Raw genomic sequence first — 24,860 nt, 5'->3', positions numbered from 1 at the left:
AGATGGGGAGACGCAATAAGTTACTATGCGTTATGTCCTCAATTAAGAAACGAAAGTACGAAGATGAAAACAGAGTTGTCAAGTCAGAATGGGAAGAAGAATACGCATTGACCAGTCAGAAGAATAAACCTTTGTGCATAATCCGCCAAAAGCTACTAAATCAGAATAAAGTCAGCAATGTTAAACGGCACCATGAAACGAATCATGAAAACTTCTTACGAGACTACCCTTGTAAATCAGCTATAATGAAACACAAATTAAATGAGCTCAAATTGTGCATATATTTGAGCATAGCTGCTTTTTTTTTTATCTATTTATTGTTATTAGACTCTTGTGTAAATTTCTTTTCTGTTCGTGGTATTTTGATAATAATGATAAATTCTCAAATTCTGCGGCTCTTTTGAAGTTCTGACTTGCAGCATGCGGCTTTTATACTATAAAATTGTTCCCACCCCTGATATATGGTAATTAGAATAATTTCCTGGACCTCCTGAAGTATGCGCACCAAGATGTTGCATAACCTGAACCCTAACCTGGTACACACCTTGAATTCAGGTTGTGCGCCATCTTGGTGCGCATACTTCAGGAGGTCCAATTTCTTCAATGTTAATACCTTTGGCTGTCTTTGTTTTATCTTCTCCCACATAATTTGTTGTACGGCAGCTATAGACTCCAGCGTACAATATGGCTTCAACACCCGGCCTTGGTATTTTGAAATATAAAACAGATTTTGTTAAAGAATTTAACTGGTGAACATCAGAAATTGTATTCGTGCTTATGGCGTCTTTCTCAAAATACCATAATACAGAAGGACTAGGGAATCCAATTGCGTAGCAAGTAATTGTTTGGTTCTGGTTTGATGAGATCGCAATACGAGATGGAATGATATCCGTGATATTTGCTTTCTCTGGAGTTATTGAAGGAACTGTTGTTAATCGTAAAAGCAGCTAAATAGGAAATAAACAATATTTTCTCTAGTCTATCTCCATAGTACTCAATTATGAAATAAAAAACTTTATAAATTGCCCTAAATCGACGAGTTGTCTTATCGTTCTATGTGAAGGTAAATATATATTACAAACAATTTGTTCAATTCGAGATTAGCAGTAATAATTCCTTAATAAATGAAAATCAACCGTAGAATAAAAAATTATCCAAAATACAAAAACAATGGGTAAAATGTTGTATAAAAACGAACAAGACCCCCAAAATGTTCATCTCTCAATGTGCGGAAAATATGAATTTTATAAATTCACTTTCCACGTAACATTGCGAGTGCGATTTTTATGGGAGATTGTAAATAAGCTTACCGTGAACAACTATTGTTACTGTAGCAATTCGTTCCATATCTCCTACCAACGATTTTCAAATGTACGCTTGCTCTCAAGAAGCTGAACTCATTGGGCCTATTTTAAAGTCAATGCGACCATTTCCGACTGATGTTTTATTAAGGACATTTGAATTGCCAGTTTTGTAAAGTTCAATTTCGACCTTGCCGAGCTCAGACACAACCCCAAGAGTTATTCTTACTGATTCGCCAATGAAAGTGATGTTTTTCGATTGAGTCACTGTGATGGACAATTTTTCTAAAACGAGTAAGGAAAAGTAGTTCATTTCGAGTATAATTGAGTAAAAAATATCGTATCTCATAATAAAATGCTATGAACACACTTTGACCATACTGTTACATATAGCCAACCATCAACTGAATGAACTGGGACCGAACCGGCTGTGTAATATCGACAACAATAAAAACCATTAAAATGAGTCAACGATCAAATAAAACTGAAAATTCCTTTTTTTTTCAGTTCGGTTTAAGGTCAATTTCTTCAAATTAAATTAATATTAGTCAATTAACTTCCATTACAATATTAAACAATTCGAACGATCCCTTTTGCTATCTTTAAATAAACCATTCAAACCACCAACTATGTAATACACCTAGGTACATTATACATATGTATATATATATGTATACTTGAGCCGGTACAGAATAATTTCCCGTGTGTTCATGCAAATTATATATTTTTTAATATAGAATTGATTTCTTACCATGCCCACAATATGTCCCGCTGTATCGGTTATTACAACTACATGCAATCTGACACCCAATACTTTTGCACTTTCCTCCATTCTAACATGGTGTTGAGCGACAAGGATCAATAACTAAGATATAAAACAAGTATATCGTGATGAATTGTTAAAGATTGATTAAATATTGCAACTACAGAAGGCCCAGTTTTTTATCATTATGATAAAATTAATATAACATGTTGGGAGGAGAAAGTAGGCTCTTTCGGAACTAAAACCAGCTTTAATGGAATTATTTTTTGTAAAATGTAATAAAAAGTCTTACCAATGCCAATTATATACACTTATCGGAGTGATTCTCAAACTATTTTCGTAAACATCAAAATAGTGAGAACAAAATTAATCCACACTTTGCTCTCTTCAGGTATAGTTTAGCTGTTATATTGTCACCAAGTTTTTTAAACTGAGAGTGTGAGATTTTATGCCAGTTCTAATTTTTAAAGTGGTATATTCAATGACTCAAATTACATAATAGTATTTAATATTTATTTTGCATTTTCTCGTATTTCAGTTGAAATCAAATGCAATGAAAGCCAAGGTAAAAGCTCTTGCACAAACCTGGTAATTCACAGATAATCCTCTTTTATCCTCATTTGTTTCAGAAAACCAAAGCAGATCTGTGTTTGAGGCTTCAACACTGGTATTGATATATACTTTACTTCCGTCTCCCGGTTGATTACTTGCCCATTTTTCAAATCCACCAGTAGAGAATGACGTGCCGTCAATGAATCTCCATGAATCACAACTGTCTTTCTTTGCACCGATCCAGAAAGTCATATTATTGATCGAACCAAATCTTGTTTTAATTAAGTAGTTTAAATGGTATTTACAATTCTCTTTCGCTGAATATAAGTTCTATTCAAAGTAAAATACAAAAATGTTTTATGTTGATTTCAGCTTGGCACCATTTCCGAAAACTGAAACCACTGGGCTCCTAACTATGTTTACATAATAAAACATTGAATGTGCATAAACTCTCGGCTGAGTCAACATTGATTTAAATTGATTTTTTTTTTTTCAATTTAAATGTGCTATAAAATCAAATATTCGAACCTTGAAAATTTACTTTATTATGAAAAATTCGTCAACGGCATCTTTACTTGAACATCAAAGTTTTGACATTGCCCCGAAATTTCATTAATTTGAAGTTAATATGTATACAAGACTCGATACAAAATGTATGCTTTTTTTGTATCTTGTGTGTCGTTTTGGATACGAATGTAAAAATGGAAACACCTAAAACTACTTCACGCACCATGCGTGTTGAATGGAAATGCCTAAACTATATATATATGAAACAACAAATGCATTGTGCCTTACACAGAATATATTTTAGTTGAACCTACGGAATATTTGCCTATTTTTACATAGTTTCAAAGGGCATAATATCCAATTTATATTTAAATGTAACACTTGTTTCGAAGTTAGCCAACATACACGGCATAGGTGCAATTATTAAACTACAGTCATAAATGATGATTGCCGGGCCAAAGGAAATTAATTTCAATTTTCAACAAATAAGAAATCGATTGAAACAAATAAAAAATCTGATAAGTGATAGCCTCGTAGCAGAAATTATAATAGAAAATATACTGGATACTACAAAACCATCGCATCGAATGTAAAAGAGAAAATGTTTCCACAAAAATCATCATCGCAAATTAAACCTGGTAAACATGGAATTTAGAACCGAATTTATTTATCACCTAGATTGTACTAATTTCAATCGAGTTAATTTTTCGGCTCATTGATGGTAGTTTCGAAATGTTTGTAATTTATTCAAGTCGTTGGTCATGTACATTGCTAGATTATTATGCCTGAATATGGAATACTATGCAAGGATTGGCGTCACAATTTCAAGCTTCATTACTTTTTTGACAAATGCTGAGATACCTCCCACAAAGTATCAGCCCACTTCCAGGCATACATTTTTCCAAGTGTAATAACACAATCTTCTTCTCTGCCTGTAGGGTTAGTTGGTTCTGTCCATTTCTCGATATACCTGTATAGTATCAAGATATGATAACATTATTCTGGTCCAGTTACTGGTACACAATTACGCTGAATACATTTACATACATTAAAATATCTTGGTTTCTTTTATCAAACTAAATACATTATTTTCTATTTTTTTATTCTAAGATGTTTATTCCAAAATTCGCAGATGAATGACATCTTAGTAGATAGTGATTGACATGATACTTTAAATAAATACGTTATCGCTGCCAAGGAACAGCTACAAAGGTAAAAGGCAATTCAACAAAGCGGAAGTCATGACCATATATTCCAATTAAAATATTTGCTTACTGTTTATGTTGTTTCGCGGAAAATCTAGAATCGTATTTATCCAAATCTCTCATGGGGAAGATGGCATTCATGTTAAATGAATGTGAATCAGCGTTTCCCAATTGGGGATCTATGTATTCACGGTAATTGAATCCCAAAAAATATAAAGATAGTGAAAATGAATTACTTAATACCGACTTTAACATAAGCATTTGTCAACATGTTCATTTAGAAGAAACTGTATATCGTAATAAGGTTCATTTTGGAAAGTTCATTTTTTGTTTTGATTCTTTCGCTCAAAAACCTCGATTTTTTTGAAGTTCTTGACATGAAGCCAAATAATAAACAATTAATAATGTAAAACATAATATTGGACGGTTTTATTATGCGGACGGTGGAGGCGGTTTACTCTTCTTTTTTATATTCAAATCTTCACGCGATAACGAATACCTAAACTATACAAGCTGCAATCTACTCACCAGTTGGTAAAGTTTGCTCTTGTGCCATCTGACCAAACCCATTCCCTTTCAATCTCGATATCATTCAAACTAACGAGGGATCGGCGCTCTTCATCGTTAATTGGACTGGCTCGCCTGTGTGAATATTTTCTTGTGTAAATTTAAATCATGCGCATGTTCTTTATTACTATACAAAGTTGTAAATATGTTATAGAAAAACCAATGAGAATTTTAAGTCTGAATGCCAAGGATCGGCAAAACATTATTTAAAATGATTTCATCTATTAACGAGGTATCTTTCACACGATTGAAATATTTTAAGATGGCCCCAAGATTGACAAATACCCCGGCCGAGAGACTTAAAAATCTATAGTTATGTTATGTTGATAAATAAAGTTTGTTTAACTTGTCGAATTATTTATAAGGACTGTTGTTGTAGAAATCTGTAATTTGAAGATTTCCTTCTGTAAAGTTGTTTTCGTGGCAGTATTGAATTGAAATGTTTGGTGCCAACTCGTATTCACATCTCGGTTACGAGAATAAATGTAAAATATGTCGTAACTTCCGATTCATCCATCAACAAACGTTTCACTCTTAGCTTGCATTAGTAAATTTTATAAAAACCGACCCTAACTTTTTGACCTGCATTGAGGAAATTTATAGCGTCGAAAATATGTTTGCTTGCACGTTTTTACCTATAAGAGATGATGTCATATGTCAGTAGGAAGGATAATCGGTTTCGCATAAAGTGAAAAGTTGGGGAAAACAATAATGCTTACTCCGTGTTTGGCTCAGGTATAATAACGTCGTTAATCTGTGAGTCTTTTATTGTGACTAATTGGACTCTCTTTCTTCGCACGCCTTTTTACTCTCGGTATAATTTATCAACGTCAAATGATTAAAATACAATTCCATTTCTTGATAAAAGATGATACCAGTGTCGCATAGAGTTGAAAGAAGAAAATCATAATGCTTATTGCTTACTCTGTATTTAGCTCACGTATGATAACGTCGTTGATTTTTGAGTCTTTTATTGTAACTAACTCCGATTCTCTTTCTTCGCACGCCTACTTACTCTGGGTGTAATTTTTCAACGTCAAATGATTAAAATACAGTTCCGTGTCTTGGTAAAAGATGATGTTGTTTACATCTGAATAAAAGCAAAACATTAATGAATCAAATTTCAATTTTTATCACCACAAGTTTCTTGTACCTGTAGGCTGCGGTCAAAATCAAAGATTTGCGTTATTCAATTGTAATCTCAAGTATGGTTTTTTTTTTGAATATTCGATGATTTTAGAATTGAATCGAATATTTCATTAGAAAAAAATTTCCAATACATGGAATATATGCAATAGTATAAAATTAATAAAAACATAGAATCTGTCGGTCCGTCAGTTTGGTGGTAACTTGTCACACACAATAAAAAAACATGTTTCTTCAACGAGGCACTAGAAAAAGGGAAGGTGGAATTCCATTTAAAATAGGGCACCAATGACAGAATTAAACGATTCACCTCGACCTTTGGCCAACAAAAAAAACAAGATGGAGGCAATTCGAAATTTTCTTATGAACCGATTCCAAAAACTCACTACTCGATTCGGTTCGTATATTTGATTCGAAATACCCAGCCCTACTTCTAATGGAATCGTAGTCGTATTTTTTATTTGCTTTCCTTAGAAGTCAAATTTATACTTGTCCATTTAGAATAAATGAAAAACAAAATTTAGCTGAAAAATTGAAAAGTCAAAACTCATGCTGACTCAGCGTCTTGAATATTATTGAATGCAGCTCGCTGCTTTTAGTTATGTTCTGAATTAATGAAACCTTTACCAACTTGAATTATTGCTGAATATCATATATCGAGCGATAAACTTAGTGTATAACAGTAAAAGAATGTTAGTACTTTTAGTGTTTTACGCACAAAATGAAAAAGATAGGTAACAGACAAAGTTTTAGATATATAACAACTAGACCTGACCAATAAATATTGGCTATATTTTATCTCTCAATCGTGTGTACATTTTTTCCGAATCGATTTCATTTTAGTCATTTTTGTAATCTAGTTTTTCGTAAAATATTTGCAAATAACACACTGGTGAATTATTCGTGTGCATTTATTTCTTCCCCTATATTCCTTCTCTCGGTTGAGGCTCAGGTCGCACGTTCGCAGTTGGGTCTTTTTTTTTCTAGATTGAATCAAGTACTAAAGCATCAAATTTTATTTTATAAAAAATCCCAAATGGGGGGCAAAGCTTAAAAAATAACTAAACGTTGCGACTAGCCGTTGCGGTATTGAAAATGGAAAAAGAAATAAATGTAAAATCTTCACTTATCATGCATGTTGAATGCTGTATATAAAAAGGATATTTATAGAGCACTAACGAGAGTGGTATCATATATATATATACCAAAAATATTGGTAGTAGGCTTGGTATGGTTATGTGAAGGTGGCCACAAAAGTATGGATTTATATATTTCAGTTTTTTTTGTCCAGACTACGTCTTGTTTGTCGCTCGAGTTCAGGTTGTTTAGTTTAGACATTTCCCAAATTTCTGCAATGAACCTTTTATAAAGGTTTTGTGAAACGATTTTTAAATATTTTGGTTTTGATATTTTTGTTTGAAAGCCTAATCGGTGAGGTTCATGGTATCCTGCTTAAATCTATGCTATCATGATTACATTCTCCTTAACGTCTATTAAAAAATCATTTGTTTATACTCTTTCTATATTTTTGTATAACAGAAATAGAAGAATCAAAATGAATTGAAAAGAATCATATCGATTGTACAGCGCATACATAAATTAAATTTAATCTACTAAATATTAAATCTAATGCGATTCCAACCAAATTTAATTTTCGCTCTGATTGTAATAATATTAATTAATTTGATTTGTATATATTATTTTTAGTAATTTTGCTCAAAACCTTAGGAAATGCATGTTTGCGAGGAGGGGTATCATCATTGGTAAAAGCTGAATAAATCATCCAAAGTGATTAGAGCAGCACTTTTAAACATGCCATGAACTTATATTTACTTTTTTAACAAATGCTGAGATAATTCGAACTGCAAGAAGTATCAACCCACGTATGACCAATACAACGACACAATGTTCTTCATCGCCATTTGGTTCTTTCCAATCAGTTTTCCTGTAAAATATCTCAAATTATGAAAACACTTGACATGGAATACAGCTACGCATATTGTTCAATGTAGCTACATACACTAACTCTCAGTCATGTAAGGTATGCTGTGCTGAACTAAAACTGGAAATATGCAGAAGATACCCGAGCCAGCACAGGCTAAAAGCCATATATAAAGGTTTCTCATTACATGACGATGATATCAATAGATAGTAAATGACCCGAATTCACGAAGACCAGGGAACACAACACAAGGCTAAACAAAAGGAAAGTTTACAAAGCGGAAGTCTTGACCACAAATCAAATAAACCATTATGTCGAATTCGCATAAAAAATGATGGTCTATGATTATGAACTGTAAATACTAAAAATATTTTGAAGGTTTTTGTCATCGAGTCCAATTCCTGCATGTGTAACATATTCAGAATGAATATGAACAGTCAATACGTAAATGAATTGACAAATACCAACATTTATACTGCGTTTATAAAAGTTATTAATGCAAACAACGCCATGCATCACGCACTTTGATTTATAAAAAGAGAAAAAAAATACTACAGAGAAAGTATAAACTCAAATAAAAAAATTTTGCTCTAAATCTTTTTATTAGCAAAAATTATTTTCTACATGACGTCAGGTATTGAAAACTTAATAATATACACAATAATAATGCATGATTAAACTTGGATAAAAATTTTAAGTCGCTATTGCTGACTGAAATGCGACATTGTTTGCTTATTTTAATCTTTGTAGCAAGTACAAAAATAGTAGTTACCTCTTGAATGTATTACTAGAAAAGTTAAGTATCACATTGCTCTCATAAATTTATCAATGCACACCTCTCCGATTCCAAGTTTACCTCGATAATTAGATAAATGAAACAAATACGTGAATTGTTTCTGAATCGAGGGCGAATTTTTTTATGTCATCATAATCTGATATATTTAACGTAGTAAATTGACGTAAATTTAGGCTTGCTTTACATATATGCAATAATGAACTTACCAGTTGGTGTAATTTGCTATTGTGCCATCTGACCAAACCCATTTCCCTTCATTCTCGATGTCGTTCAGACCGATGAAGTATCGTTTATATCCATATGCACTTGAACTTGTTTGCCTAATTGAGAATTTCACTAGTTTTAATTTTAATAATACACGCTTTTGTTATTACTATTCAAAGTAAAATAAAATAGTCAGTGCATACGACAAATAAGTACAAAAAAAATCAATTAATATACGAAGATATTCTGAATGCATATATTGTTAAAACGCTTTTGCAAAACGATTTTTTAAAGATTAATTAACGTAATTCAAACTGATCCGATATTAGAGTAAATCTCATAACCGGACGAAGTTTTGGCAACCATATGTCATTTAGGTATTCTTTTAATTTTTATTTGAACTTAAATCAGGTTGTAACAATTCATTGTATTCATGACTTCGCATCTGATTTTCTTATTGATAAACATGTTTTTGGTTGACATGATGGCTGGTAGCTTTCTTGTACGAGACGCTCCCCATTCGCAGCAAAATTTCAGTTTTAAACTCCTATAAATCTAAATTCTGTAATTATTCTTGCGTTCAGCTTTTCTATGACAGAGTTGTTGATTTAAATAATCTGTTACAACAACTTTTTCAAATGATCAAAAATATTGCTGTAAATTTAAAGGAAGCAAGTAGTCTTAATGTGTTGACAAAAACCACAACAACAAATTTGAATATTTAATATGGCTGTGGACCAAAGATTTTTGCCAATCAATGGTATTCAAAGGTTACGACAATCCGCATATAAATGTAAAGCAGTTTGCCATTTTGAGCAATCTGTGTTTGCCTTTATTACAAGAATAAATTCCTTCATATAAATTATATATAATATCTTAATTTACCACTCCTCAATAAGAAAACGTGGGGCTCCCGAAGTATGCGAACCAAGATGGCGGACATCGGAATGTAATATGTGTACTAGGTTAGGGTTAGGCCATAATGTTAGGTATAAATACTACGGGAGGCTCTTGGCTAGTCTTCGAACTGATAATAGGACTAAAATAAGGAAAATTGGAAAAAAATTATCGCCTAACCTTAACCTGTTACCCATGTTACGTTCCGATGTCCGCCATCTTGGTTCGCATACTTCGGGAGCACCGCAAACGTTCTATTTCCAGTTGATAACCCGTGAACTTGCTCTGAAGAAAGTTTCAATAATAATATTTTTTGAAATTTTTTGAAAATGGAAACGTCAACAACCAGGCTGTTTGCTCGCTTTGTGCCATCGTTCTTGTCACATAGATTCAATACCTAGTTGGAGACTTAATATTACTTACACTCTATCGAGCTCCCCTACGATTGCGTCGTTCATTTGTGAGTCTTTTATTATAACTAATTCCGACCCTCTTTCTTCGCACATTTTCTTACTCTCGGCGTGAGTTTTCAAAGTCATATGATTGAAATACAGTCCCATGTCTTGGTAAAGAATAACGTTGTTTTCATCTAAATGAATGTAAGACATCATAAACTCCGCTTTGCAAATCTTTATCCCACAGTATAATTCGTGTCGCGAGCTGGATGCCGCAGTCAAAATCCGGGATACGCGTTATTTAAATGTAATTAGGGATGGGCATTTTCAACTACCCGATGATTCAGAAGCAAATTGTTTATTCGAATCAAATCCCATATGTAATTGTACGTGACTTCTTCACTGTAATAAGGTAAAGTATACTCCAGGTTCACAAATTACTGAAAACATAGAACTCGATTAGTTCGATGGGTTGTCGCACACAATAAGAAAGATGTTTATTCTGATTCAATTACATTTGAACCCACGTACATGTGAACCCATGACAATTGCACCTGTATGCTATTGCACCTATGGAATTTTTTTTTGTTTTTCGGATAGTTGAACCCATACTAACCCTAACCCATGGGTTTTAGCACCCGCATATAGATTGAACCCGTCGATATACGCATGGGTTCAAATGTACATGGGTTCAAATGTACGGTCACCGTTTATTCTATCATTGACTCACTATAAATAAGAGTCAGCATTGCATATTAGAGTAAGGAATCAATGCAAGAATTGACCGAATCACTTCAACCATTGGCGAAAAACAAACAAAACGGCGTCAATTTGTTTCGATTAAAATTGCCCAGTTCTAGTTGTATTTTTGAAGAATTAACAGGAATTTAAACTTGAGTATTTGTTACTTACTTTGCGTCAATGCATTGACAGGAAAATACAGAAGAATTAAACAGTTGATAAAAATCATTCTTCTCAGCATTGTGATTTTTAGCCTTTTTATTGGAACAGTTTTCCGTACTGGCGGAACCCGAAAGTGCCGCGGATCCGCAGTTGAAAACCACTGCTGGCGTATAGATCACACACTTTTTACACACTTATACAAACAGATAGGTCACTTCTAATATATGAAGAAAACACAGTATTGAAAATGTCAATAGACTTGATATGTTGATATTTTCTGTTATATGACAAAGTAACGGTATATCAAATGCGAATGGATGCGACTCATTTAGACAACCAAAATACATGGTTCTATCATACCTGATCTCCCTTTTTCATAATTTTATTAATTTCATACTTTTCATAATTAAATAGTACTTAGCTCTTTTTCAAATTAACTTGAACTGAATTACGCTGTGTTAGCTGATATTTATTGACGCTTAATGCACCACCATGGTTCTGCGTGCAAACCTCGTCAAGTGAAAGTAAAAAGTGGAAGAAATTGTAAAGAACCACTGGCGCGCTTGTAGAGTTAGCAGTAAGTAGAGGTTGACACAATAAATCAACACAAAGCGGAATTTGGTCACAATTGTCAAATTTCTAATCTAATATACTATCTATAGAATAACAATTTCGATCCTGGATATTTAACCAACTCGGCTAATGACGACAGCATTATGAAATTAATGTCAAACGCACTAAGCTTAAATTTGGTTTCGCATGCTGCATTCAAGGAAACAATTCAACTTGTCCGAAATCAATTTTATTATTTCTTTGAAATAACGTACGCTGCGTCTTATAACCTGTGTAATTTGACGCAGTATGACCTATTTCCGTATTAGGTTTCCCATTTCATTCAATAATAGAGTTGAAGGCAGTCAAACGTGGGGCAGTGTCAAGCACGTTACATGACCCTTCATATGCAATACTTAGAGGTTTCGTGCTGTTTACTTGCAATCTTATTCATACACCGGCCCTTTATATTGCAAGAAAGGGCTGTTGTGTTTTTTAAGAAATGCAAACGCAAGCGTATAAAGCCCGTGAAATTAACGCTTGTCATAATGTTGTCGTGTCAAAATAGGCAATAGTGAACGAATTTTATACATTCCCAAACGCAAATGTGCCCTATGAACCTGATGTATAAAAGAATAAGTACTATTGTGAATTAAACTAATTACTATAATGGATATAGAAGGTATTGGCTACAGCTAGAGTGCCAATGTGACTCATCTTATATTATAAATTTTTTTAAACATTTTTTTGATGACATTTTCTTCTACATGTTTTTTGAACAGTGTACACCAGCTACTGGTATATTTTTCTCTTTGTTACAAGTACAAATATATGTATATACATATTGATAATATATTTATATACCATGGCGGCATAGATTTTGTGGTCTACGACGATGCTTTTATCAAGCTTATTAAAAAATAATTGAAATTCATGAACGCCTCACAATTTTATTAGTTGCGTAAATACATATGCTGTAACGGTGACGCGCATAATTCTATATCGTCAATATTGATCTTTAATTCTCCCAAACATCACTCAAAAAATAATGTTATTCTGACATTTGAAATACAGAGGTATCGAAACTCCAGCTCATACTGAACACAAAGAGGCGTGCATTGATGTTTTCATGGCAGATGATTACCATAACAATACGTTTGGTCATTTATTTCTTAACAGAAACCGCTCAATATTTAACTTCTTTGGAGTGCATGTAGCTGTTGTTCAGTATATAAAATATTTATAAAGCCAAAAATTTGAGATGAAGCTATTTTTCTCATCAACTGTGATTTTCAGGAATTACTTTCGCCTGGCTGATCCCCAAAGCGTGTTGTCATGTCTCATACTTGTTCCCAAGATGACATATCTTCAATTGATACTGACGTGATTTTGAAAAATGCAATGTACAAAATATATAAATCAGATATACTGCCAGCCAGAAAGAGTTTGATGTTGGAATTTTTGTAATTCTAATATTCCCCCACGTTTCCAGTGATAATTCATAATTTTGACAAGCCTCTGCCTTCGAAATGAAAATACTTCACACAAGGCCGCTAGATTTATCCATTTTGTTGCCATGCATTGGGCATTTATATTCGACTTGGGTTCTGGGGATGGTTCTGTTTTAAAAAACCTGTTCATAACTTAGCATCTAATTATAAATGTGGTAAAAATTTGAACCATCATCTATATATTCGCCCCAATCTTTGTTTACTTTTAATATATGCAAAAGGCCAGATTACGCTTAGAAGTATATGCATCACTCCACCAACGGCAAAAGAACAAAATATTCGAATTCATATTCCTCACATGATTCATAAAAATTTTATTCGGTATTTTCATCACTGGAAAAAACAATTAACTCAACCATTTGGTTATCATCAAGATAGGATAGGATTTACATGTTTATCACACGAGAGAGGAAAGTCGATAATACGGTTAATTCATATGGCGAACTACGGCCTCTGGTCCGGTTACCAGTCCATGTCGGGTATGGAATTAGTTAGCCAAGGTATTTGTTTGCAGATGCATGAACTCGATGGTGGAGGAAGCCGTAACCGACCAGCGGTTACGTGAATCATCCTACGGCGACGAGAAGTCAAACAATCCTCTCACACATAATTGACCTCGCATGGGGTTCGGACCTGCGAACCCACGCAGGGTAATCAGAAACGTGGTGGTGAGCGTATTCATATTGCTTATCACGATGCGCCACTGTCGATTTCGTCATGAACATAAACTTTGTTATTCTCAGATAATCGCCTGTTAGATAAAATGTCATTTTCCTATGGTAATTCACCTCAAGATTGTTATTATACGTCATTCTGTTCACCGTGTAATTTAATTTAATTCTCCCGCCTCCGAAGATGTTTTCTTAATACTATCCAGTGTCTAAATTCAAAATATAGGTGTAAATTCTTCACAGTACCCTCGCACAATGATGGGAACTAACATTAGATAAATATTATCGTAATAAGATGAAAAATTAATTAATTTGCATTTTGAAACAAAAACAAAACATCTTCGAATTCACTCACAACATATGTATCATAGACAAAACAGGGTTTACTTCACTGAAAATTTCACTTCGTGCACTCAATGCTAAGCAACGTCATGTCTTATTCGCAATTTAAATGATACCACAGGTTTGCTATATATAATGCTGAGATTTGATTCCTTTATTTTTATATTCAAATGGTAATATATGGCCTATTTTGCCAGTGATTCTAATTCGCTGTGATTGTTACAAATTGTAGGCACTGATTTAAATTTTGGTAAGTATGTAAACCAAGATGGCGGACACTGGAACGTAGTATTTTTTTTCCAACTTTCCTCATTTTACTTCTATTATGAGTTCAGAGACTAGCCAAGTGACTCCCGTAGTATTTGCACCTGAAATTATGGGTAACCCTAACCTGATACACATACTACGTTCCGGTGTCCGCCATCTTGATTTATATACTTCGGGAGTACTCAAATTTTATTAAACAAGTTCAGTTTGATCTTACGTTATCCGTTACCTTAATCTCAAATAATTATTCTGAGATTCAAATCATGCTTAGTAATTATGTCAGTGCAATCCTGTTCTTAATTACCCAGCCATTAATTTTCTTATCTGTTTTATATTATTGGATACAAAGTAGACCTATGGATCCTTTTGTTAATTTTTGTAGTTGTTCTTGTTAGTATTATTCTTCTTTGTTGTTGGAATGAAGCTCTGGTTTTCATATTTTTTAAAATTTTCCGCTTTATGGGATCCGTTTTTCATTTTGAAGTTTAGTGTGATGACGTCATCAAAGTTAGAAACTGCGTACCGTGGGACAGTTTGCGATCGGATTTTTAGCTATTTGGTCCTCATATTTGTTTCGCTCCTCGTGTCTATATATTCGAGCATTGCTCTCTTATTCTATTTATGTTAGTTAGATGATGAAAAGTTAATTTGACCAGAATATTGAACAACTTTTATGATGAAAAAATATGAGACAATAATCTATCTCAACCTAACTAATCCGAACTTGATAAACAAAACAAAAATAAGAGTGCGATGAAAACTGGATAGTGCAGAAGTGTTAACCTGAATTTTGCCTTCAAACATTGACTCTGCGACATTCCAAAACTAATACATGTACATACTTTACCTAGCACAATTTGTTTAAACCTGCTTCTCAATCGTTTTCATTGGTCAAAAATTATCCCTTGTCAACATAAACCGTATGTTGTCTTTAACGGTCTGGAATAAGTTCTTTCAGAGAACTTTCCTTAGCTTCAAAAATGAATGATCAAACACGGAGAAATGACAACTTCATAAATTTCTCGTATTTATTTGAACGATACATAACCAGATAGATTTGCTCAGAATTTATTTTTATCAGGGATGGGGACAGTGGCATATAAAATTAAAAAGTTTTCATTGTCAGTGCATGGAGCGGATATCCTTGTGTAATGCTCAGATGTTGGATCAATTTACGTTTATTATACAGAGCACACGACTCCTTCAAGCTCATAGGATGGCCAGACTGATCCAAGTCCCTGATCAGTTTCGTTGGGATTTTTTCTAACGTATACATAAACGTGTGTTCGACTTGCTTCAGCGGTTTTCCATTGACTGGGGGATTCTCGAATTCTTTTATACCCAGATATTTGGCCGTTCGATAAAACTGCTTTTCTGTTCTGAAAAAAAAATAAAATAAAAAAAGTTGATATAAATAATATCAATGAATAGAAAGATAAAATTGGGAATAAAAATCTTTTATATTTCAATTTACAAGATAACTCAGTCACATGCAACTTTTCTAGCACTATTGCCAAAGGTATATATATGGGTGGGAGCCATTTGAGTTTTTCATTCAACAACATAAACTACACGTACTTTATCTCGTTTCATTCCTGTCCAAACATAAGCATACGATCTCCCAGCAGGAAATTTGTTTCTTACTAATTCCATGATCGCATTGTGTTCATGTTCGGTAGAAATATCAGCTAATCTTAACCCTTTGTTCCGGCAAATTTGTTCAGCTTCGGCCAAAGTGGTGTCTTGCGTAGAATGAATTTCCGTTACAAAACATTTCGAATCGACTCTCACTCCACCCCGTATGCTTTCACATTGTTCTAAAAATAAGTAGGCTGTGTTTGTTTCGTTTGATAAGAAAATCGTCCCATTGCATTTCCTTTACATTTACGAATATTCACACTAATATGCCCCTGAACGCAAGATCTATAAAATATGTAATCAAATTTGTTAATGTTAAATTATCCATCTTCAAAATAAATATCATTTTGGTCAGCGGTTCCCAAAAGGTGCGCCGCAGCGTGTTGTCAGGTGCGCCGCGAAAATTAACAGAATTGTGTTTAACATAACTTTCGTGTATATGAATCAATAAATTCCTTTTACATTTTCATGGCTTTTACTTCTTGTTACATAGTGTCTGTACCTCTAACTAACCATTAGAATAGCAATTTACTATTCGAAAATTTGATCGACAGGTCACTTACGCGTCGCTTAATCCAACGATTGGATTTCACCACTCACTTGCGGATTTCCGACGAAAACACGAGTCTGCACACGCTTCGGCACAAATGGTGTTTTTCGCGAGTTCGAACAACGAGGAATAAATTTTTTTTTCTGGTAGGTGTCAATGGTGGCAACCCAAATTTTCTAAATTGGAAAGTGGCAATACAAAATACTAAGAATAAAACTGAGAACACCATGCGTTTTGATTTACGATGGTCCGCGACCGATTAAAATCAAACGTATCCACCTTCGAAATAAATATAATTTGGGTGGACAAATTGTCGATCATAGAAACGCTCTTACCTCTTATAATTATCTCTTCGGTAATTTTGGAAACATTCATTATCTTTTCCTCCAAATTCTTCATCTTTGTTTCAATTTCTGTTGGAATAAAATATGTCTTTGGTCTTAGGCAATAAAAGTAGAAAGATATTGATAAGGATAATATCGATGGAGCTCGTTTTACTTCCGCGTGAAATTATCGGTTACATACAGAATGAGAAAAACCACGAATAAATCACTAGAGAATTATAGAACAGCGGTATTATTACCACACAAAGAGATTATATACTTTCACTGTGAAACTGCGAGAATCAGAGGCTTACAGGGTTCTAATATATAATTAGAAGTTAAAGGATCTGGTTTTTAGGTTTTTATTACTGTTATATTTAATGATTAATTAAGATTTTGACAAATTTAAAAACAACCTAACCTTCAAAGCTTAAATGAAAAGACCTTTAGCCCTCAGATTGTCAGAGTATTCCCTAGCGAATATGTGTATATGTATTAGAGCAGGGTTCTCAAACTTTTGGTGTTGCGGAGCCCTTGAAAAGTTGACTATCATTCACGGAGCCCCAAAATAAATGTTAAAATTGTTACTTTCCGATTAATATTCCTGGGAAAGTTAAAAGTACTTTACCTAACTTAAATGCTAAACCTTTTTTAATAGGGTTAAAACAAGTCATAAATAAATGTCAATTTCAAAAATAAATTAAATATAATAAAGCTGTAAATTTGACAATTGAAAAACATATTAATAAATTAGGGGTCGAATCTTTTCCCTTTTGACATTTTCGGAAGACTTGAAATGCCACTAATATTGCGCGCGATTGCATTTTGTTACAATCGCCGATTGTTTTCGTCAGCATGGCGTGTTTTTAAACAAATTTACGTCGGTGTTTATTCTCCCTAAATCAAAAATTTCGATCGGCATATATATACATGTATTGTGCTACAATGACGACGATAGTTGCTCATTTGTTCTCGTGGGGAATTATGAGTTCAATGTGAAAAACATGTTACCATATTATAGTCATCTGTGACGAAATGCTAAAAATAATAATTAATAAAGAGGTAAATCCGCAGCTCAAATTTCTTGATTAAAAAACGGCATTCTGAAATATTAAAACTTAAAATGGAAGATCACACTATAAGTTTGGTTTCAGCAGTCTCACGTCAGATTAAAAACGCTTTTATAGGCATTGTATGTAAATCACAAAATTTGATGTTTTGTTAGTTTTTTTTTTTAGTTATTCATCGTGGTAACTGCGAAATCGAAACACAGTCAATTGTACGCACGGTGTACTTTTTTTTCATTCTGAAACTACCAACGGAGCCGCATGCAATAAAATAAATTTCAATCATTCGTATTTTGCCCAGATCTTGTGATTTTTCAAACGGCGATCTTATCTTGCTTAAACTTAATCTCGAGTACGAAAGAACAAATCAAGTTTGACGAATCGCAAAAATACAACTCCAATTTATTTATGGTTGGCAGTTTATAACGTATTTTATGTTATTTTAGAATAGTATTCTTTCCTCTTAGCAATCCTAATAGTAATCTCGAATAAAACGTGAGTAACGATGAGCAGAATTAAATTATTACGACCAGACACTTTAAATACTCGCATCGGTCATGCATTGAATATTTTACGCAAAAGAAATCTCGTTATCTGTTTCCTTTTAAATGATGTTGCGCGGAAATTTCCGATTTCAATTTTGAACCCTTTCAAGAATCCTGACTGCGCTCCAGCTCATAAATACCGTCATTTTTAATTCCGCCTCTTCACCATATTTCAAGGCTATAATATTGTCAAATTATATCAAAGCTGTTCTTGCTTCTTTGAACAGTTACAAAATTAGTCAAGTCAGTATTTTGAAAAGTAATCAATAGCTCGCGGAGCCCTTGGGTTCCTCTCGCGAAGCCCTGGGGCTCCGTACGGAGCACTTTGAGAACCTATGTATTAGAGTATATCGATATCATACTGCGCCATGATGTTGTTCGTTGTTACAACTTATTTTAATCATACCTTTAGCAACTTCAATACGTACAAACTCCACCACTCTTTCATAATCTACAGTTCCTGGCTGACCCGACGCACCCTGGGGTCCAGCTTCGCCCTTCAATCCAGGTTGACCTCTTTTTCCCATGGGGCCTTGAAGTCTTCTAGCTGATGGTTGAGAATTCCCGTCGTTGCTGTTAAATACATCGCTGACTTCTTTACATATCATATGCTTGTTTGTGTCTTGACCATTGGTAAAAAGGAGGGAAAAAAATAACAACAAAGAAGTAAACAACAACATCCTCTAGAAATGTGTTTTTTATCTATTCATTGATAGAAATAAAAAGATATAAAAAAGTTGTGTGGTAATTCATTGCAATTATTATTTTGTTGTAACATCATTATGAGGAAAAAATATATTATGGCATTTTTCGAATTTGGTTCAATCACTACCGATACGGATTTCCGATAAACTTAAAATCTACTAAATAAAAAATTTGCAAACAGGGTTATTTTGAGGATGGAAGCAGTTTTAAAATAACCTAAATCAAATCATTTTAAATCTAGTTTACTCTGTTCGACAGCGAATGTGAGTAGTTCTGCAAAATTAATTATCCAAACAGGAAAATCGTTTCCTTTGTTCAAATCTACACAGCATCAACAAAATTCAAAAATAGTGACGCATATTACAACTATCTTTGCATCATGTGTTTATTAGTCCTATGTATTTATTGATTTAGTGCAGGGGTCACCAAACTTTTTTGACCGCGGGCCGGGTATGACTCAAATTGTGTTGAAACGGGCCGGATGATTATTTTTGTTAATGCAATACAATAAATTCACAAATGTTGGGAATATCGCAGAATATAGATCGAGAACATCCTAGGAAAAATAATTAACAAGATTTCTATATCTAGACAACTATCCCGAGTTTAGCTGTTATCAAAACGTTGCTGTCATGAATTAGAAATGTTACAAAATCCGCGGCAAAAAATGAACGCATCACTTCTGCTAAGTACCGTTACGCCGTGTTGAAATACCGCTCATAAAAACGACTGCCTGCTGTAGCTTGAAATTCTATGAAATTTTGACATAATTTAGATAAAATAAACAACTATTATCTGGTATTTAAATTTTTTCATTAGCGCATAAATTTCCCAACATTCGACGCTTTTAAAAATTACGCTCCGGTTATACGTAGTGCAATTAATGATATTGTCTATGGACACCAATAAAATTTATATGTACGTGTGTAATTCTTGTCTAACTTGATACTTACCAATTTTTATGAAGTTCGTACAATCAGAACATCGTTAATTATTACCCACAATGAACCACTGTCAAACTATCATGCACAACTCCAGCGTTTATTTGCGACGATCTTTCGGCGGTGTCAATGACCGTTGCCAGAATAAAATCTTGCAATAGTCTCAATATACCATAGATGTGACGCACATCGAAAGATTAGTGATTGTGATATGTGTTATTTTTCCATATTTAGTTCAGTTCTTATCAAAAAACTAATACAATCATTATGGAAAAAATTGGCTGTCGGGCGGTACTAAAATTACGATATCTCCGTTATTCCTTGACCGTTTATTCCAAACTTGGTATTGTTTTCTATTTTTACTCAGATCTTTCCACTGGAGCAGTTTTTATTTAAATCGGATGAACTTCAATTTTTTTGTACCTACATACCTACATGAATATCCGCATTAAAGCAGAACAAAAGTTTGTGTGGCTTTTGAAATTGGAGCAGTACGCGAGGGATTACCGTACTGTTAGGCTTAGCACAAAATGCACATTCGACGTTTATTTTAGCACGAAAAACAAACAGTTCCTTCGAAAGCAAGCGCCACGAGTGCACAAGTGTATCGCAGAAAACGTTACGTACTGGTAGCATTCAAAGTCGCAAAAACGAAGTTTTGTTTACAACCACGACTGAAAACTTGTCAGGGTGACAAAAGTGTCTGAGCGGAAGCGGAAAGGCCTATTATTACGTCACTTTTCTGCATCTTGCCGATTGGCCAATGTTACGAAATAAACAAGGACGACGATGCTCGTGAAAATCTTCCTCGGAAAAAAATTTAGCCATTTTTGCGTGTTATTGCGGACCGGATAAAATGACGCCGCGGGCCGGATAAAATGACGTCGCGGGCCGGATCCGGCCCGCGGGCCGTAGTTTGGTGACCCCTGATTTAGTGCAACGATAGAACAATAAAAATTTAAATGTCTAACAATTCAAGTTTCTCGCGCCGCAATTTCACTAATTCAATTCTGTTACGCAGCGGAAAATATTTTTCAACTCGTGCTAAACCTTTCAACCTCTTTAAATAATATTTTTAATTTGAAGTCCATTTGATGAATAAATTAGATTCAAAAAAATCTTATTTTTTCCTTCCTTTCATGAAACTAAAGTTTTAAATAATATTTCTTTTTATAATTAGCAGAGTTGCATTCAATTATGATGACATTGTTCCAGAGTATTTGATGCAGACTGAAAAATCTTAAAAACTTGACCTATTATATAGAAGAGCGAGGATTGCTGTTGGGAATTACAAACACTATTAATCCATGACCTTAAAACTTAATGTCTGCGGTTTCAAGATTGTGGGATTTTATTTTGATGTTTGGAGGTAAGGTCATGAACAGCTAGAACTCATTAATTACACCTAATACGCACAGTTGCTTTGAACCACGTATTAAATATGCATAACCCCGTCATGTTTTGAGATTTTCACTTCCCTTGGGGCCCTGGGGTGTAGGGGTGTTGGTGGGGTGTTGGTTTAATTAAGATGGAAGAACAAAACTGAGGTCAGATCAAAAGGAGGCTGTGACGCACTTGAATCCTGATCAAAATTCATGTTCTACATCTGGTAATAGATCATAGCACTAGGCCCACGGGTACATCCGATTAAATTAAATGTGTGATCCAAACTAGTATCTCAACAAGTAATCAGGATAGGAAATACCTAAACCGACACCAGTTGTGCAACACCAAGCGTCTGCCATGCTGAAGGGCATTCGCGAAAGTTGCGATATTTTCATTGGCCTTTCAATAACTCATTGCACAACGGCGTGAGTAAATAAAATGTGATTGCAATTCAACTAAGACAGGGGTCACTAAACTTTTTTGACCGCGGGCCGGATATGACTCAAACTGTGTTGAACGGACCGGGCAAATATTTTTGTCAATGCAATACAATGAATTCACAAACGTTGGGAAATCCATTCAATTTATTCAACAATATATATTCTATATTTCTGAAGACTTGAATATTAAATTCTATCTATATCGCAGAATATAAATTGAGAACATTCTAGGAAAACAAATATACACGATTTCTATATCTAGACAACTATCCTGAGTTTAGCTGTTATCAAAACGTTGCAGTCATGAATTAGGAATGTTACAAAATCCTCCTTTTCGCTCCAATAATGCACGGTACGCATCACGTCTGCTAAGTACCGTTACGTCGTGTCGGAATACCGCTCATAAAAACGACTACGGACTGCCTGCTGTAGCATGGATTTCCGTGAAATTTTGACATAATTTAGATAAAATAAACAACTATTATCTGGTATCTGATTTTTTTCATTAGCGCATAAATTTCCCAACATTCGGATTTTTAAAAATTACGCTCTATTTATATACGTAGTACAGATTAATAATATGGTCTATGGACACCAATAAAATTTATGTGGACGTGTGTATTTCTTTTTATTTGCGACGATCTTTCGGCGGTATCAAGACCTTTGCCAGAATAAAATCCTGAAATAGTCTCAATATTTCATAGATGGGACGCAGATCGAAAGACTAGTGATTGATATGTGTTCTTTTTTCATATTTATTACAGTTCTTATGAAAAAAATTGGCCTGTCTGGTGGTACTAAAATTCCGATATCTCCGTTATTTCTTGATCGTTTTTTATAAACTTGTTTTAAATGGTAATGTTTCTTCTTATTTTCACTCAGATCCACTAGCGCAGTTTTTATTTAAATCGGATAAACTTTATAATTTTTTTGTAACATACCAAAATGAATATCCGCTTTAAAGCGGTACAAAAGTTAGTGTGACTTGTGAAATTGGAGCAGTACGCGGAGGATTACAGTACTGTTAGCGCAACATGCACATTCGACGTTCATTTTAGCACAAGAAACGTAAAGAGTTTCGTCGAAAGCACGCGCCACGAGTGCATTTTTCGCAGAAAATGTTGCGTACCGGTAGAGAATTTTAGCCTATTTTGTCACAGCTATTTCTGGACTAATTTTTCATTACTACTATTAAAACTACAACTCTTAAGAAGGCAAATAATGATTGACGTATTTGAATCATACTTAAATTTCTCAAACACAACCAAAAACTAACGAATAGCATTCAAAATCGCAAAAACGAAGTATTGTTTACAACCACGACTGAAAATCTGTCAGGGCGACAAAACAAAATTATTTAAGCGGATGCGAAAAGGCCTGTTATTACGTCACTTTTTTGCATCTTGATGCCGAAAGACTAGTGATTGATATATATGTGTTCTTTTTTCATATTTATTACAGTTCTTATGAAAAAAGTAATACAATCCTTATGGGAAAAATTGGCCTGTCGGGTGGTACTAAAATTCCGATATCTCCGTTATTTCTTGATCGTTTTTTATAAACTTGGCGATGTTTTCTTATTTTCACTCAGATCCACTAGCGCAGTTTTTATTTAAATCGGATAAACTTTAATTTTTTGTAACATACCTAGATGAATATCCGCTTTAAAGCGGTACAAAAGTTAGTGTGACTTGTGAAATTGGAGCAGTACGCAAGGGATTACAGTATTGTTAGCGCAACATGCACATTCGACGTTTATTTTAGCGCAAGAAACGTAAACAGTTTCGTCGAAAGCACGCGCCTCGAGTGCATCTTTCGCAGAAAATGTTGAGTACCGGTAGAGAATTTTAGCCTATTTTGTCACAGCTATTTCTGGACTAATTTTTCATTACTACTATTAAAACTACAACTTCTAAGAAGGCAAATAATGATTGACGTATTTGATTCATACTTAAATTTCTCAAACACAACCAAAAACTAACGAATAGCATTCAAAATCGCAAAAACGAAGTATTGTTTACAACCACGACTGAAAATCTGTCAGGGTGACAAAACAAAGTTATTTAAGCGGATGCGAAAAGGCCTGTTATTACGTCACTTTTTTGCATCTTGCTGATTGACCAATGTTACGAAATAAACAAGGAAGACGATGCTCGGGGAAAATTTCCCTTGGCAAAAAAATTCTCTATTTTGCGTGTTATTGCAGGCCGGATAAAATTACGCCGCGGGCCGGAGATTTCAAGTATTCAAAATATTTCAATATTCTTAGTAAATTTAACTTACCATCAGCAATGAGCTCGTTTATAAAGCTCACGTTTCATAAAATCCCTGTACGTGTAAAATTAAATACAAAAATCAAATCCTTTTTTGATTATCACAAGGCTATGAGCGGGAAGAATTCGTTCATGACACACAATCCGCAAATTGCTCAGAACTTTGTATTTAATATATACAACTTCGCCATGTTTCTGAGATTTTAAATTCCCTTGGGACAATGGGATTTAGAGGTCTTTGGTTTAACTTAAATGGATTAACAAAACTGAGATCAGGTCAATAGAAGGCTGTGACGCACTTGAATCTTGAATCAAAACTCCATGTTCTGCATTTGGTATTAGATATACCAGATGTCGAGATGCAATTTGCAATCACGTGTTATTTATTCACGCCTTTATGTAATTTAAGCTTCTAATGAGTTATTAAAATCCCAATAGAATTAACGCAACTTTCGGGAATACACTTCTACG

General features: G+C 34.0%; 1 protein-coding gene across 1 annotated transcript; it reads right to left on the bottom strand.

The window, feature by feature from the left end:
- Nucleotides 1–15,535: 15,535 nt before the first annotated feature.
- On the bottom strand, nt 15,536–19,363 carry LOC120336502 (uncharacterized). Its single transcript, XM_039404193.2, has 4 exons — nt 19,051–19,363; nt 17,045–17,122; nt 16,100–16,338; nt 15,536–15,900 (listed from the first exon to the last, which is right to left on the bottom strand). Exons 1-4 carry the CDS (start codon nt 19,322–19,324, stop codon nt 15,703–15,705), a joined length of 789 nt encoding a protein of 262 aa, XP_039260127.2. The 5' UTR covers nt 19,325–19,363; the 3' UTR covers nt 15,536–15,702.
- Nucleotides 19,364–24,860: the final 5,497 nt, after the last annotated feature.

Source organism: Styela clava, chromosome 2 (assembly GCF_964204865.1).
Source record: "Styela clava chromosome 2, kaStyClav1.hap1.2, whole genome shotgun sequence".
In the NCBI taxonomy this organism is placed as follows: domain Eukaryota; kingdom Metazoa; phylum Chordata; class Ascidiacea; order Stolidobranchia; family Styelidae; genus Styela; species Styela clava.
Note: the sequence above shows the minus strand (reverse complement) of the source record. Positions and strands in the feature narration are given on the sequence as shown.

Excerpts from the sequence above, each read along its gene's own strand:
- LOC120336502 (XM_039404193.2), bottom strand. The coding sequence starts at position 19,324 with ATGTTGTTGTTTACTTCTTTGTTGTTATTTTTTTCCCTCCTTTTTACC. Across the intron at positions 16,339-17,044 it reads CGAAGAGATAATTATAAGAG|AACAATGTGAAAGCATACGG; the intron begins GTAAGAGCGTTT and ends ACTTATTTTTAG. Across the intron at positions 15,901-16,099 it reads CAGGAATGAAACGAGATAAA|AACAGAAAAGCAGTTTTATC; the intron begins GTACGTGTAGTT and ends TTTTTTTTTCAG.